The following is an 18,315-nucleotide window of genomic DNA, read 5'->3' as shown; positions in this document are numbered from 1 at the left end:
AGGCATAAGAATGGTTGCTCGGCTTCTACGTAACATCCTATCACACTCACATAATGGCTGAACTAAATACTATAAACACTCAGCTATACAGTTTAAGAGTACGTAATTAAAAGTATGATCATGTTTCAATCAGCAACCCTCTAGATATGGTCTTATGATTTTATACCTATTATGCGATAACTGTTATTTCTTCTGCAGTTTCTTTACAGTGGCTGTATACTATGGAGGATTCCTCGCATCAAGAACTGTTCCACTAGATACATAAGTACCATGTGCATGATCAGCTACTCGTTTAAGGTTGAAACAATGACAGTATGGTCGGTGAACATTCATATTAATGAACTGATGTTCTTCTCTAAGCTTTCTACTGTATCACATCTGTGGGGTTAGTCTGTGCACTTTGGTGTAGTTTGGTTTCGTAATTCACATATCCTCACAACGAAATTATGTGTAGCATAAAAATATTGCTTAGTTTCAAACAGAAACTGGTTGCAGCCGCGCGGGGTAGCCGCGTGGTCTTGGGCGTCTTGTCACGGTCCGCGCGGCTCCCCCGTCGGAGGTTCGTCCTCCTTCGGGCATGGATGTGTGTATCGTCCTTAGCGTAAATTAGTTTAATATTAAATAGTGTGTAAGCATAGGGACCGATGACCTCAGCAGTTTGGTCCCGTAAGACCTTACGGCCGGCCGCGGTGGTCTAGCGGTTCTGGCGCTGCAGTCCGGAACCGCGGGACTGCTACGGTCGCAGGTTCGAATCTTGCCTCGGGCATGGGTGTGTGTGATGTCCTTAGGTTAGTTAGGTTTAAGTAGTTCTAAGTTCTAGGGGACTTATGACCGAAGATGTTGAGTCCCATAGTGCTCAGAGCCATTTGAACCATTAAGACCTTACCACAAATTTCCAAACTGGTCGCACGTTGAAGTACTCGGAAAACAGTACAAAAATCTGTTTATCAAAATCTCCAATCATGTTTGGATCTGCTTAAAAAGGTTTGTTATATTGCAACTAAATGTGAGAGATTCAGCATTGCTCATCATTAACCGGAAAGTAATTTGCGGATTTCAAGAGCACTGCAATAACTACATTTAACGGTCGTTTGATTGCTAAAGTGGTTAAAACTTTGAGTTCTACACACAAATTTTACTAAATTTTATGGAGAGTTTCTGGACAACTAAAAAAAACATTTTTTACGAGCCGATTTTGGCACAAACGTCAATAATTTCGACAAAAAATTTATTGACTTCCACCCAAAATTAGCTGATTTCGATACAGCGTTGACTGAGTTCGCCACAAAATTTACTAATTTCGACACAAAATTCGTGGGAACAGCAGTCTGATAGGCGTGTTGGGTTGAATTTTAACGCAGGATTCTCACCACCATAGGTGTGCTGGGATCTGTGAATGACTGTCTGACTTGCGAAAAAAATTCAAATGGCTCTGAGCACTATGCGACTTAACTTCTGAGGTCATCAGTCCCCTAGAACTTAGAACTACTTGAACCTAAGTAACCTAAGGACATCACACACATCCATGTCCGAGGCAGGATTCGAACCTGCGACCGTAGCGGTCGCGCGGTTCCAGACTGTAGCGCCTAGAACCGCTCGGCCACTCAGGCCGGATGACTTGCGAAGGGTTTGACTTGCATTTACAGGGTGATTATAATTGAGGGGTTGCCGGCAAAAACTCCTAGTCAGAAAATCACAATGTTGGGAAAACGAAAAAAAAAAACCGCAAATCTTCGTTCCATAAGTAGCTATTTTATTTTAGTTTTGTCTAAGTATTCTGTAGGCATCAAGAACGTTATCAGGACTACCTGAGTGATACCAAATTATATTCTCTGGGTGAAGAAAGAAAATGGATTGGATTAGTGGAGTTTTTGCGAATTTAATAAAAACGCCACCAATATAATGCATAATAATATTATAGTCACATACCATGTAGATGCTTTTTCCAACCTGAAGTAATATCTTACGACTTGTATTAGTTAAACAATTTTTTCTTAAAGACAGAGGACGAAAAATCTGACTTACAGCATAAAATGACATCTAAAAACATTAACCTTCATCTCCATCACTACTGTCATCGTTGTCTATTTCCTAGTCACAATTTGTTGCAGGTAAATCCGCTGATGCAGCTGTGCCAAACAGTCTTGTGTAGTTCTCTTTGCTTGCTCGATTTTCTAGGTTTTAATACGTCTTTAACCTTCGCAGGTTTCACTCCAGGAGGGGATGTGAAAGTTCATCTAAGTTCATTGCGTTGTGAGTTTTAACTTCGGAGCTGTGATGATGTGACGGCTCCAGGTATCATGGTACCCGTCTCACAAACATATAGCTTTGTTTTTGAAGTCAGCTGCATAGATGAAGCTCGCTGAAGCCTGAATGCTGACACTGGTACTTTTAAAAAGAAACTGGTGATTGCTTTTTTAAAATCCCTGAAATCATTTTTCTAAGATATGACACGTGTACTGCAATCAAACAAATAACGGGAACTAACAATAACAATTGTGATAATTAAGATGGTCATTCGTACTGGTTCTTTGATCGTTGTCTTGGATTGTTGTGAAATAAAACCAACGTGGTTGTGAAATTAAAAGAAAGGTAGGAAGCATTTAAACATGAGTATATATTTTGTTTTGTAAAATTAGTTTCATAATATAAATAAAACAAATATATTTTGTGGATTTCTTTCCCTTAAATTTAAAAGAAAGATAAAGACAGATGGAGATAAAAGCGACGTCTCAAATATTTCAAATGTACTAGTTTGGGATTTTTTTAAAAGTGGTCACTTCACGATAATGTATGCGATACCAATGAATAATGACAATACAATAAATACATAATGCTACGAACCTATAGTTCTCTCCAGTTATGCGAGCTGTTACCAATTTCTCGACATGCTTAATGTGTTCTTCAGTATGCAATTCTGTATCAGGAATATTATCCTCATTTCCCATCTTTCTTGCTCTCCTTCGCGGCTGCTATGGACTATTTGCCTTCATACTATCTTAAAAACTTGGAGAACATGAGTATAGCCTAGAAGAACGAGGGCGGTTGCAAACAAACTGTAGCGTATCAGTGGTTTATGGGGAGTTGACTGGAGCTTCACGACTAGTGGTGTTCTTGCTAGCAACAGTCCAGACTTGTGGGGTTTTTGCAGGATCGCCGTATTTTTATAGGCTTATACAGTAAGACTTGAGGTATTTTTGACAAAAGCGGTTTTGTTATCAGGTGCGTAGTGCTAAACACTATATGATGGCGCCTCTAGCTCATTTTTCGATTTTTTTAGCTATTTGGTTTTTCCTGGCAACCCCTCAATTTAACTTTTGCTATTTGCGGTAGATAAATAATGAATAAATTATTGAAAGAAACACATTTTAATTTACACATGAGAGGGTAACGTTGGTTAATTGCGTATCATGTTTACGTTCAGGTTAGAAACATTGCTCAATGTGACGACAGCCTGGTACCGCACTAGAGACTGCTCTACTGCTGCCCGAAACAACGGTGGACCACGGAATCTTCAGCTGCCGTGATATAGCTCGTGCACGGCTTGGAGATTGCACATTGCCTCCAGCGTTCTCAGCCATGGCAACACAAACTTCTTCAACAATTTGTGCTGCAATTGGCTGTAGACCTCTCCCACGAGCAATTCCAAAATAGTCAGCTGAATCCAGCTTCCGAATCATCCGCTTCAACCCCGGTGCGGAAAGAGGACCTCTACGTATTCCTTTAATGTGTCGGTACTCGTGAAGAGCACCAGTGTTATTACTGATGTTTTGATAAATCAGCTTTACGAGTAAAGCCCCGTTTACCTGGTCCAGACCCATGTTGTTCAGTCCTACGTCGCCTACCAGTACCGGCGCCTAAAGGCAAATCATGACACCAACAACACTAACAACGCAAATCCAAATCCAGAAGTTCACAGTCTGAACATCACTATGTGAGTGACGCAAAACTTGTGCAGACCTGTCCTGGTGAGTCTGTGGGCTACCATATAACTCTTGTGGAACTCTACAGATTTCAACACAAAACTGACTTATTTTGATATAAAATTGACTGATTGACACAACATTGACTTATTTTGACACAAAATTCTTGTATACATCGGTCTGTGTATTCAAACAATGATCAAGGAACCTTTTGCTGGATCGATAATCCAGCATCAAGAGGTAGTTCACCTGGAATTGTTTTACTTACCCTCCTTTTTCCTCTTCTATCAGTGTTAATGTCCATACCATTGTCTACAATTATAGTAATTGTAGTTAGTTCCACCACTGAAACTTCATTCAGGTATTTTTATTTGATGAGTCCTTTATCCAAAGTCATTTTTGAAGGCTGCAGATATCACTGAACTAAATTTTCTTCCACCAGTGTCATGTGCTAAAAGCTGATGTCAGTCTAAAAAGTAAGTCACACATAGGTGGGAGGAGCAAGCTTGCTGCAGCGCTAATGTCAACGCTCCCCTTGTATGGATCTTGCATATCTTCCAGAGTGCTCACAATTGTTTCCATGTTTTCTTTCATTACTTTAACTGAATTTTAATGAGACTTCAGTGAGTTTCAGATAATCGTTTCAAACTTTTTCTTGTTTCTTCTACAAGTAATACCCATCCATATGTAGAAGACAAGATGAATAAGTCTAACTTCTTTACAAAATGGCTCTGAGCACTATGGGACTTAACTGCTGAGGTCATCAGTCTAACTTCTTTACAGTGCCAAACCAGGTGACATTAGAGGGAGCACATGAGAATGCATGAACTTGACGAAGATTTAAGGAATGATCTGCACAGGGACTGAACAGAGCTTTTTGATCGACTTCTCGAGTTTTTCGTTGTATTCGTCCACATACGTCTGATATTGACGCGACATTGTCACAACCTTGAGCCCTGAAGGACGCAATATGCACCCCGTCTTTATCTAGCTGCTGCTGAATGACTTTTGACATAATCTCTAGTTCATCTAGTTGTTTTTTTCTATTCATAAAACAAACTACATAATAACTGTGTATAACATTTGAAAAAGAGATTTTTAGAATGTAGTACTTTAGTTAGATTATTCTGAACTGTACTTATAGTACTCGTACTTCCACGCAGGGATTGCAAGAGCTTTTACAGGTCAATTAGGTTCCTCATAAAAGAAAACATACCACGGATATGTGGCATTAAGGATAAAAGTGGCGATATACTTTTGGGAAGAACAAAAGGAATGCAAATTTGAAGGGAATATTTTGAGAAGCTTTTAAATGTTGAAGATGGAACTACAGAAATGGAGGTACAACATACATATCAGAACGTAGAGGTCTTTTTAGGTGAACACAGACTACTCTGACGAGCCGTGTTCCCACGTCACGTCAGGCAGCGTGGGGCCACGTCAGACGTGAAGCTGCGGTCACATTGGCCTGACGTATAGCAGCATCAAACAAGTACTTCGTCTGCATTGTATGTTCCGACAGTTTGTTTTGAACCTGCAACCATGAATGTACTGCTTGTTTTTGACATGCTGGAAGAAGAAGAAGAAGAAATGGCTGCTCTGTGTATTGCATCCATTTGCTCGTCTAGAGAATGGGTGCATCCTATCAATATGGGGCGAGACGAATTCGGGGAGTTCCAAAATTTAATGCCTCAACTAATAGAAGACGAAGAGCGGTTTAAGTGGTATTGCAGAATGACAAAAACTGAATTCTACCATCTCCTGAGCTTGGTTGGTCCGATAATAGAAAAACGCTCCACTCAACTCAGGGAAAGCATTCCGGTGGAGATACGACTTGCAGTTTGCTTGAGGTAAGCGCTAATACTTTATTGTATTATATATATGGGAGGGAAAAAAATTATCACAGAGACATTTTGGAATTTTTATTGATTTTCTTTTCACGAAGTGCATTTTATTATACATCAGAAAGGTAATTACAAATTAGAAAATTTTTCTTGCTGTTTCTCTTGCCAAGTGTAGGACAACGTTGAGTCCGTTGAGCAGTTCAAGCTGTGTTCAGATCGTTGAGGAGATGGTGTTGAGGAGGATTGATAGAATGATGATGGATTTGTATTAAGAGTATTGTGGTAACCAGGGTTCACCTGAAATGAGCTCCCACGTACTGCTTGCAACGCTGCCCCCAAAACAATGTTGCTAACTTCCATCTTCACACTAATTTGCTGATCAGGACGCAATTTCTTCACATTTTTCGCCATGTTGAGGAAAAAAAGTTCGCATTCATCGTCCACGTTGTCACTTGAAGTAGTGTAGGCGCCCCGGTGGTCCCGGTTGCCTACGGTGGACTGGTAGCCGAGCGGTGACCTCTCCAGTTGACAGGATGCTAGGAAATGACTGTGGACGCGCCAGAAACGCCAAAGAAACATTATTAATTCATGACACCTTTATTCCTGCCGAGTACAATGTGGCCCGCGTAACACAGGCGGGCTGAGCTTGGTGATATCAACGACCTTCCCCGAGTCCTCGCTCACTCGGAGCGATGACACCAGCTCCGGGCCGCACCAGTCTTGCTAGCACAGCGCCGCGTGCTGTGACGTAGCGGCGTAATGCCTTTATCGGCCGCGCGTGGCTGCCGGCGCCCAGCTGGCAGGCCGGCTCGGCAGCGGACAGCAGGCCGGCTCGGCAGCGGACAGCAGGCCGCTGCGCGTAGGAGGCTCTGGGATGGAGTCCCGGCGCTGTCGGCAAGAGGGGCGTTCTCGTAGTGCGGAGTGTACTCTATCCCACACTGTCTTCTTCCCTGCTCCTCCTGGTGGCTCGTCCGCGGTGGACGGGCGGAACGGGCTGCAGTCCCCCAGCGTCGTCGGCTCACCCGGTTGTGACGGCAGATGCACAGGGCCTAGGCCTCGCACAATCTCGACGATGGCTCACTGATGTGGTCAGCATTGGCGGCGAGCGAGTCTGCCGCGATGTCTGCTAATTCTGGGTTGATGATTGACAGCGGCAGCAGAGAGGTCCAGAGCTGGTACTGTCCCCTCAGATCTGCTGCTAGATGGGCCGCCCTTACTGCAACATCTCCTTAATAAAGATTAACATGATCACCGAGCTGAGCGCTACGCAACGTCCCAGTACACATCTAACTGCAAGTCTAACGGCGAGTGCCTTGTTGTTATCAAAGCTGCAGTATTTAAAGGAAGCACGAGCGACGTCCTGACGTCATGCTCGTTTGTAATGAATGCATTCGTTCCACTTATACTGCTGATTTATCTGTCGTACTCGCCCCTTAGCTGTTCTTGTGACAGAGTTACGTTTGTTACGGCAGACTTACGCGAAGTTGTGAAATGCAGTACAGCTGACGCTATACCTCTGTCTTACACTCTACGAAAGTCTCCGTCTAACACAAACCTGCATGCTAAGCAATTCTCTCTCGCCTGTTGTGTGTAACCATGCCATTGACCCTGCGTGATGACACATTCCGATACATGTGCAATCCTCTTACCTCTTGGCTAACGTACTGCCTCTGGCTCTCGGCATAGGCAACGAAACTTTGACAATATTCCACGTTTCCAGCTCTTTACTATTCCGCGACACTACACATCCCCCTCCTTTAAGAAAATTCACCCCAAATTTTACAATTCTGGACTTACTGGTTGTGCACGCCATACTTCTTTATACCGTAGAGGTACCTTACAACTACTCCTTCAACACTATCAAACTTTTCTTATCTGCTAATAATCTATTTACACATAATACTGATTCCAATCTTATCATTGGTTATCTATTTATATTACGTTCCACTATTCCCGATCCATCCCATAGGTATTTGATCTACGGTTGTTATTTCAGAACGAGACATCTTTTTCCGTATACAAAAGTAAGTTGCACAAATAAACACTAGAACTAAGATTACGCTAGTCGTTGACACACCATATATAATTGTGTATTCCTTACGTTTCTCTTGATATTGCTGCACGTGCTGCAGTAGTTGATTAACTGAGATCTGCTCTTTTTCTGAGAGAATCAGGCTATCTAAAGATTGTAGCAATGTGGGATCCAAGGACTCGTTAATAAACGTTAGGTTCAGGCGAGGCAATATGTGTGGTGGTTCCTCTGAATAATACAAGACAGGCTGTGTCACGTTAATCATTGTTGTGCCCATGAAAGTAGCTGGTAGGTGAAAATGCTTCCCCACTATTTCACATCCAGTGCCATTAATCAATAACCCACTGCCCTGCAATTCAAGCTTTGATATATCTGTCAACCTATCATTTCTGTAACAAGTGGCAACTACGGTCTCTAGTTCGACCACAGAGTAAATCCAATGTTCCCCAACTTTCTGAAATTTTGGTCCTGGAAGTAACACATTCTTTTCGTATTCTAAGGTTCCAATATTCCCCAAGAACAACTGCATCTCACACGAATGATTGTGGGTTGCCACCTCCTTTGCTGGTCAAATAAAAACACTTCCCCTGAAACAGTCTGTCAAATCTTCCACAGACATTACCACATGAGCACTCCTCCGTCTTGACACTAACAACACTTCCCGAGTTTGCACTTGCACCCACTTCCCAAGTGCACCCCATCTAATTGGATACGGGTGTACTGTATAACAATGGTACCGCGAATTGATACCCATAACTGGTATTTGCACTTCTACGTATATATTTGCCTGTTCCGTAATTACTCTCACTTTGGACATGCGATAGAATAACAGTAAATTCCGCTTCGCCGGAGGCACGACATGACGCACTCCTTCCGAGAATTCTTTCTGCGCTTTCAGCAACGCCTTCAGCATCTGATCTGGACGTAACAAAGTGGCACTCAATTTCCCATGCACTGCGTGATGCATAGCTTCATATAACGCTTCCAACTCGACTCGTGATTCAACCACCCTGTCTGCTAATGCCCTCAATAAAGCTGCTACTTGTATTTTCCCGTCTATTCGGGTCAATCTCGCCTGTATAGCCTCTACATCCCCATTCAACACTTTCCTGGTATTTGCTGCATACCGTTCCCGGTCTGACATCAACTCCCGCACTGTTCTAGTGACATTCAGTATCCCCTGCTCCATGTTAACTATACTTGTCATGTGCCAATCCACTTTCGACTTTGTCTCCTCCGCCAACTCCTGCACCTCCCCCACCATACCATTTAAGCTCCTTATATCTTCCTCGTCCGCGGTTCCAAACACTGTTTCCAGCAATTTTCCCACTGCATCCAACCACCCTCGCTTCCTGCGAATAAGCGTTTGCGGGACCACTTCCGTTACTTGTTGCAGCTGCCTTCTCAGCTTTTCGTATGAGAGTTTCAATTCCTGATACTCGTTCCGTATGTCTTGAAACAACCCCTCCTTCTCCGTGGCCGCCTGTAGCGCCGTAAACCTATCCTGTAGTTTCCGTACATCATTCCTCACTCCCCATATATTATACATGAACACAATTGTCCACCTACGGCTTGACAATACCACATCTAATTGCCTAGCAAACAAAATTCCCTTATCTAATGGTGGCACCTGCACCACCTCTCCTCCGCAACAGTGTAGTAGTACCAGACTGACGAAAAGTTTCCCGGGCCAAATCCTGGCACGGCACCTGAACGAAAAGGAAGCCATGTGAATCGCTCCCTTCCTTACCACGTCTAAAACACACAAATGACAAGTAAAAACTACATATACCCTATTGCCTAATAACAATAAATACGACATGTTCCTCCCTGTGCGTAAGGAACGTTCCTCTGCTGTTCTTTTAGCTTCGGTACCCTCACACCCTTTGTTACTGCTGGAGGAATCTGCGATAACGCATCCACTGTGCCCTTAAACGGCTTAATCCTACTCACATGAACTACTGACGACTTGGTTGGTAACTGCAACTGTACGTTCACTGGAGACACTATTTCATTTACCTGATACGGTCCAGAATATTTCGTCAAAAACTTCTTCGTTTTACCCTTCGGAACATAAGGATTAGCCAACAATACCCATTGACCAATTCTGTATTGCGGCAGTTTACCTGTTCTTTGCCCAGTACTCTCTTGTTTCTCCAATGCTTTGGTATTAGCACACCGTACCCTTTGCCAAATCTCTCTCAATTTCTTGGCGAAATTCTTCACCGACTCATCCTGTGAACCTACCTGAGGTTTGAGCACATCAAATGGTGATGGCATTTTCCGACCATAAATTACCTCATACGGAGAGAGCTCCGTTCCTGTATGAACTTTCGCGTTATATGTGCTTGTCAACAGATTTAAATACACGTCCCAATCCATGTGTTCTGAATTTACGTAATGACTAATCATCTTAACTAACGTCCTATGAACCCGTTCTGTTCGTCCATTCGACTGAGGATGAAATGGGCTTGTCCGCAATTTCTCAACTTTCAATAAACGGCATAACTGCTTCATCAGCTCCGAAATAAAGTTACTACCTTGATCTGTAATTATAGTATCAGGCACACCATACTTCAGCAACCAGTTATTTACTAAGTCTTGCGCAACAGTGCTTGCCTTCTGATCTGGAATAGCTACCATTACCAGGTATCGGGAAAAATGATCTAATATTGTTAATACGTATCGATTACCCGCTTGGGTCTTGTTAAATGCTCCGATTACGTCTAATCCGATGAATGCGAACGGACGATCCGCTTCAGGTAGTCTCTGTAACCGAATTTTCTGATGACTTAAATCTGCTCTCTGCATACACGGTATACAATTTTGCACATACTGCTCTACATCATTGCGACGTGTCTTCCACCAAAACCTTTCAGCTACCCGTCTATCAGTCGTTCTTTTACCACCATGACCCGACAATACATAGTCGTGCAGTTGTTTCAACACTTCTTCCCTCAGCGACTCCGGTACTGCGACGCATAGTCCGCACTTCGTCTTCCTGCAAAGCAACCCATCCTGCATTTCAAACAGCGGTTGCGTTCGGGACAATTGACACTCTCTGTCGGTGGCTTGCACCTTTATCCACTCCTTCTCACTTATGCCCACAACTTGTACAGCTGCTATTTTTCTACTAAGCGCATCAGCATTCGTATGTTTTACCCCTGGTTTGTGAATTACCTCATAGTGAAATTCACTTAGTTTCAGTGCCCATCTCGTTAAATGATTCGAAGGATCTTTCAACCCCAACAACCACTTCAATTCTGCGTGATCTGAAATCACCTTGAACTTACGCCCATATAAATAACAGTGAAAATACGAGATACCGTAGATCACTGCTAACATTTCTTTCTCTGAAGTTGAATAATTCTTCTCTGCCTTATTCAGTTGCCTGGAAGCATAAGCCACTGGATGTTCCTGTCCATTAACCCTCTGAGAAAGAATACAACCTACAGCAATATTACTAGCATCACAAGATAGTATGAACTCTTGTTCGAAATCAGGAAGTATCAAGCATCAACACTGGGTCTAATGTTAGTATCTGTTTGAGCTTCTCGAATGCCTCCTGACACTGTGCTGTCCATTCAAACTTAACACCTTTCTTAACACTCTCGTTAATAGATGTGCAATTTCTGCGAACCCCTTTACATATCGTCTGTAGAAATTACATAAACCGACATATTGATGAACTTGTTTAGTGGTCTGTGGTACTGGAAAACCACGCACAGCCGACGTTAGGCGAGGATCCGTTCAAATGGTTCAAATGGCTCTGAGCACTATGGGACTTAACATCTGTGGTCATCAGTCCCCTATAACTTAGAACTACTTAAACCTAACTAACCTAAGGAGATCACACACAGCCAAGCCCGAGGCAGGATTCGAACCTATGACCGTAGCGGTCACGCGGTTCCAGACTGAAGCGCCTAGAACCGCACGGCCACACCGGCCGGCGAGGATCCGTTCTTACCCCATCCTGACTGATAATATGCCCAAGATAAGTCACTTGCGTCTGAGCACACTGACATTTCTCGACATTAAGCGTAAGATATGCCGCTCTTAGCCTACTAAATACTTCGTTCAGTCGTTCCACATGCTCTTCTATATTACGCCAAAAAGTAACAATATCATCAAGGTATACCATAGCAATCTTCGGTTTCAGTCCCCGAAGCACACCATCTAACAGACGCTGGAAAGCAGCAGGAGCGTTTTTCAACCCAAATGGCATTCTGCGATACTGAGAGTGACCAAGGCTTGTTGTAAAGGCCGTCTTCGGTCTATCCTTGGGACTTACTTCTATCTGATGGTACCCACTCTTTAGATCTAGTGTCGAAAAATACGAGGGCAGTTCAATAAGTAATGCAACACATTTTTTTTTCTGAAACAGGGGTTGTTTTATGCAGCATTGAAATACACCAGGTTATTCCCCAATCTTTTAGCTACACAACACTATTTTTCAACGTAATCTCCATTCAATGCTACGGCCTTACGCCACCTTGAAATGAGGGCCTGTATGCCTGCACGGTACCAATCCACTGGTCGATGTCAGAGCCAACGTCGTACTGCATCAATAACTTCTTCATCATCCGCGTAGTGCCGGATTGCGTCCTTCATTGGGCCAAACATATGGAAATCCGACGGTGCGAGATCGGGGCTGTAGGGTGCACGAGGAAGAACAGTCCTCTGAAGTTTTGTGAGCTCCTCTCGGGTGCGAAGACTTGTGTGAGGTCTTGCGTTGTTATGAAGAAGGAGAAGTTCGTTCAGATTTTTGTGCCTACGAACACGCTGAAGTCGTTTCTTCAATTTCTGAAGAGTAGCACTATACACTTCAGAGTTGATCGTTTGACCATGGGGGAGGACATCGAACAGAATAACCCCTTCAGCGTCCCAGAAGACTGTAACCATGACTTTACCGGCTGAGGGTATGGCTTTAAACTTTTTCTTGGTAGGGGAGTGGGTGTGGCGCCACTCCATTGATTGCCGTTTTGTTTCAGGTTCGAAATGATGAACCCATGTTTCATCGCCTGTAACAATCTTTGACAAGAAATTGTCACCCTCAGCCACATGACGAGCAAGCAATTCCGCACAGATGGTTCTCCTTTGCTCTTTATGGTGTTCGGTTAGACAACGAGGGACCCAGCGGGAACAAACCTTTGAATATCCCAACTGGTGAACAATTGTGACAGCACTACCAACAGAGATGTCAAGTTGAGCACTGAGTTGTTTGATGGTGATCCGTCGATCATCTCGAACGAGTGTGTTCGCACGCTCCGCCATTGCAGGAGTCACAGCTGTGCACGGCCGGCCCGCACGCGGGAGATCAGACAGTCTTGCTTGACCTTTCGGCGATGATGACACACGCTTTGCCCAACGACTCACCGTGCTTTTGTCCACTGCCAGATCACCGTAGACATTCTGCAAGCGCCTATGAATATCTGAGATGCCCTGGTTTTCCGCCAAAAGAAACTCGATCACTGCCCGTTGTTTGCAACGCACACCCGTTACAGACGCCATTTTAACAGCTCCGTACAGCACTGCCACCTGTCGGAAGTCATTGAAACTATACGAGACGAAGCGGGAATGTTTGAAAATATTCCACAAGAAATTTCCGGCTTTTTCAACCAAAATTGGCCGAGAAAAAAAATGTGTTGCATTACTTATTGAACTGCCCTCGTATTTACACTGACCTAGGTTGTCGAATGTTTCCGTGATGTTCGGTATTGGATACGCATCTGTTACAGTTCGTGCGTTCAAAAAACGATAGTCACAACAAAACCTATACTTTTTAGTACCGTCCAATGACTTCTTAGGAACTACCACTATGTTGGCAGACCACGGGCTTTCACTGTTCTCTATAATACCGTCCCTTAGCTCTTGCTTAATAAATTCTTCTACTAGTGGTTGCACACTGCACTCGCATTCGGGAGGACGACGGTTCAATCCCGCGTCCGGCCATCCAGATTTAGGTTTTCCGTGATTTCCCTAAATCGCTCCAGGCAAATGCTGGGATGGTTCCTTTGAAAGGGCACGGCCGACTTCCTTCCCCGTCCTTCCCTAATCTGATGAGACCGATGACCTCGCTGTTTGGTCTCTTCCCCAAAACAATCCAATCCACTAGTGGTTGTAGGTGTTTCGCTATCCTGTATGGTTATCTATAGACCGGCGGACTATCGTCAGTCGGTATACGTTGCTGTGTAATAGGAGTTGCTGGTAATGGACATTCTGAATTAAACAAATCTAAATACTATAATAACAAAGCTTCCATAGCTTCCCGATCACCATTCTCCAAATGACGAATCTTATCACGTAGTACAGATGCCTTGACGGTTTGCTTGACGTTATAATCACCTTGGGATTCACCTATATCCTCATCGTCGAGTATTTCGAAACTTGCTACCACTAAACCCTTTGGGAGATCCACCTCATCTGCCCCAAAATTATCTACACTGACCGGAATCATCAACTCCCCATTTATATCCGTTACGCGCGCAACGCTCCTCCTAATAAAACAATGCATTTCATCCAATGCTTCATTGCTCTGCAGTGACTGCACCACACATAGTCCCTGCTGTGGTACATCGGTACCTACTGACAACCAAACTAACTTCCCTGTACCCGGAGGCACTTTGACATGCGTAATCATCTTTAATGCCCTTGTACGCGGTTCAATTGGTGACATCTTAGCAACGGATGCACGTCGGGACGTAGAAACATTTACAGCTGTTGTACCCATTGAAAACAAGTTTCCACTAAGTTCAACTGTACGCTGTGAAAGATTAATTTTGTCATGGTGTTTAACGAGGAAGTCCAGTCCGAGAATCACAGAATACCCTTGTCCCACAGTTGGCGCCGGCCGAAGTGGCCGTGCGGTTAAAGGCGCTGCAGTCTGGAACCGCAAGACCGCTACGGTCGCAGGTTCGAATCCTGCCTCGGGCATGGATGTTTGTGATGTCTTTAGGTTAGTTAGGTTTAACTAGTTCTAAGTTCTAGGGGACTAATGACCTCAGCAGTTGAGTCCCATAGTGCTCAGAGCCATTTGAACCCACAGTTGGCAACACTTCCATTTGCTCTCCGAACTCTACAGTTCCAATCTTAAAAACGAGCTGTGTTGTACCCAATGATTGCAACTCATTATTCCCTATTCCACGTAATCTATACCTAGGAGTACCTAGTCTTCTCCTACCCACGAGGTCTAGACTAGCAACAGATATATGTGCCCCTGTATCAATCAAAAACTTACATATGTTATTCCTTACAACACCCATCAAGCAACAATCCGTCTCTGTACTAGTTTTCACCGTACTTCTGCTTACCGGGACGTCTTCCGGCGGACGAAACACTCCAGTTCCCGTTTAACGCTTTTTCCTCTTTATTCCCGTTACCATTCTGCTTACTACGACACTCATTCGTCTTGTGACCGTAGCGTTTACAAGCATAGCACTGCGGCTGTCTGTATTGAGCCTTCACGTGACCTTTCCTCCCACAACGGTAACAATTCCTCTCCGACGCAAAGATGCGTTTATCATTGCGAACCCTTGTTGCAATGTCTATCTCCTGCAGATGCGTTGCAATACGCAGTGCTGCAGCGAAATCCCCAGGATTCTCCATCCTAACCCTACGAGAAAATTCTGCAGGAATTCCCCCGAGGAACACATCGAGGGCTCTGTTCTCCGCCTCTCGTAGCAATACACGATCTGTATCAGGATTGCCCGATAGTTCATAGGTCTGCAAATTAATTTTCCGTGTCCTATCTGAAAAAGACTCCACTGTCTCATTGACCTACTGTGTCAAATTAGCTAACTTCTCCCTAAAAAATCTTGCACTATTCTGCTTACGATATCTTTGTCGTAACCCATCTGCCAATTCTTCAAACGTGCTCGCCTTACTAAGCGTCTCATGGTACATCACGAACGTCTTGGCTTCCCCTGGAAGTCGCAAATTTGCCATACGTAACGTAGTTACGTCCGACCAATTGCTCATTGCAGCTGTTGCCAAAACATCGTTAATGAACGCTGTGACATCCTCTGTTGTTTTACCCGAGAAAGGCGTCATCAGGTTAGATACTGAAGGATATATTGCAAGGTTGGACATTGCTACTGACTTGCACTCACTTGAAACCGTTTGCGACTCTTGCGCCGAACGCAAGGTCTCCATTTGCGTCGTTAATTCTACATGACGTAACTTATGCTGCGCATTCTCTTCTAACAATTTTGAGACTTGCTCCGTCAGAGCAGCTATACTCACTTCAGTACTAACGGATCTTGTTTCCGGCATGATTTATGCAAATTACCAACAACTTACTCTATACTGAATTTTGCTCCTCAGAACAATAACTGCACTAGCTACTCAACTCCTTTCTCACAGTTGAGCACTACACACAAGAAGACAAACAAAACTCACAATGCACAACTAAACAAAATTAATCCTTCCGCCTTGTTATTGCCCAGCGACACTCTCTACAATTGTGCACTGCGTGACCAAACCGTCTACAAATTGAACATTCTACTGGTACAAACTTCGTGCTGATACTGCCCCTCACGTCTGCTGCTGGATGGGCCGCCCTTATTGCAACATCTCCTTAATAAAGATTAACATGATCACCGAGCTGAGCGCTACGCAACGTCCCAGTACACATCTAACTGCAAGTCTAACGGCGAGTGCCTTGTTGTTATCAAAGCTGGAGTATTTAAAGGAAGCACGAGCGACGTCCTGACGTCATGCTCGTTTGTAATGAACGCATTCGTTCCACTTATACTGCCGATTTATCTGTCGCACTCACCCCTTAGGTGTTCTTGTGACAGAGTTACGTGTTGTTACGGCAGACTTACGCGAAGTTGTGAAATGCAGTACAGCTGACGCTATACCTCTGTCTTACACTCTACGAAAGTCTCCGTCTAACACAAACCTGCATGCTAAGCAATTCTCTCTCGCCTGTTGTGTGTAACCATGCCATTGACCCTGCGTGATGACACATTCCGATACATGTGCAATCCTCTTACCTCTTGGCTAACCTACTGCCTCTGGCTCTCGGCATAGGCAACGAAACTTTGACAATATTCCACATTTCCAACTCTTTACTATTCCGCGACACTACAGTAGCGTGTGCGCTTTGAAGAAGTTCTTGGGAGCGCAAGCGTTGGTTGTCTTTCATTATTTTAACCACTTCTTGTACGGATGACGACAAACAGTTTTTTCCAACATAAGGCCTTACGGGCTTCGCTGAAGGTTGAGTAAAAGTTGTTGGAGAATCTGATACATTAACAGTGGGATTGTCGATGGCCTGCGCCATTGTAGGGACTGCACTTTTCAGTAGGTCGTTTCTTGGTGGATTGGATTGGGAACTTTTTGACAAGGCCACTTGTGAGTCTGTTTCATCAATCGGACATAAGCCAGTTTCTTCTCGTGTTCCATCATAATCTTCATTATTGGGGCTGTCTTCCGCATTTCCTCGAGTTTTCCTTGTTACGAGAGTTGGATTCAAAAAAGCCATTTCATCTTCAAATTTCCATTTGCTCAAACTCTCTGCTGCCTGACCTGATTTTGTGGCTCTACGGTGTTTAGCCTGGATGTACGCTTTCCGCAGTTTATTCCAGTTGTCTTTACATTCATTACCTAGAACAGAGAAATTAGTTTAGAATTCTAGGCTGGTCTTTACAGTGCATTTAAAATTAGTTGCGAATTTTGACGTTTGGCTTGCCGGAGGTGACGTGACTCCGTTAGCCAGGCAACACCAATGGCGAGCCAGGCTTTCCCCCCGAGCCGCCACCGGTGTCGGCCTGTAAGGCATTCCTGTCGCCAGGCCGTAGGTAAACACTACCACAATTGTTTCTTTGCCGCCAAAGAACGTTCTCTGTTCATTATTGTCGTTTCTCTACCGCTAAAGAATGTTTACCTGGTGGCCGGCTCCTTTTAGGCGTGGCGATATCGCTGCCTGCTGGCACGCACTCCCCTCCACTCGCTCCGTACCGAACTGTCAAAAGTCGCAAGTGATTTTAAAGGTACCATAGTTATCTATTAGTTATTCATTTATTCTCCTTTGGCGCTCAAAGACAAAGGTCGCTTAGTTGCCAGAGGGCAACGTGAAGATTAATAGTTCAATAAGTGGGCTTTTTTTCAGTGTTCACAGGTACTTGGCAACTGGCAATTCTTACAGAACATTGGGTTTTTCTTTACGGTTTTGATTTTCAACTATTGGAGAAATAGTTAAAGAATGTTGTGAGGTAATTTGGAAAACTCTACGACGGATTTACATGCCAGAACCAAACAAAGATGAATGGGAACAGATAGCCAAGGATTATGGTGAGAAGTGGAATTATCCACACTGCATAGGAGCCTTGGACGGCAAGCACGTTCAGATCCGATGTCCAGCTGGTGCTGGTTCATTGTACTATAACTACAAAGGAATATATTCCATTGTTTTATTGACTTTGGTAGATGCAAATTACAAATTCACGCTTGTTGACGTTGGAGCTTACGGCAAAAGTAGCGATGGAGGAAATTTTGAGCGACCTGAGATGGG

The 18,315-nt window shown here is 44.0% G+C and overlaps 1 protein-coding gene across 1 annotated transcript in view; it reads right to left on the bottom strand.

Moving 5' to 3' along the window:
• Positions 1 to 5,343: 5,343 nt before the first annotated feature.
• Positions 5,344 to 18,315, bottom strand: part of LOC126470754 (uncharacterized) — a 73,819-nt gene continuing 60,847 nt past the window's right edge. Inside the window, exons 2-3 of the mRNA XM_050098761.1 lie at positions 17,008 to 17,408; positions 5,344 to 5,457 (exon numbers count right to left, since the gene is read on the bottom strand). Coding sequence (XP_049954718.1) covers positions 5,344 to 5,457; positions 17,008 to 17,408 — 515 coding nt within the window. The remainder of the gene's footprint in view (positions 5,458 to 17,007; positions 17,409 to 18,315) is intronic.

This window comes from Schistocerca serialis, chromosome 3, assembly GCF_023864345.2.
Source record: "Schistocerca serialis cubense isolate TAMUIC-IGC-003099 chromosome 3, iqSchSeri2.2, whole genome shotgun sequence".
NCBI lineage: Eukaryota > Metazoa > Arthropoda > Insecta > Orthoptera > Acrididae > Schistocerca > Schistocerca serialis.
Note: the sequence above shows the minus strand (reverse complement) of the source record. Positions and strands in the feature narration are given on the sequence as shown.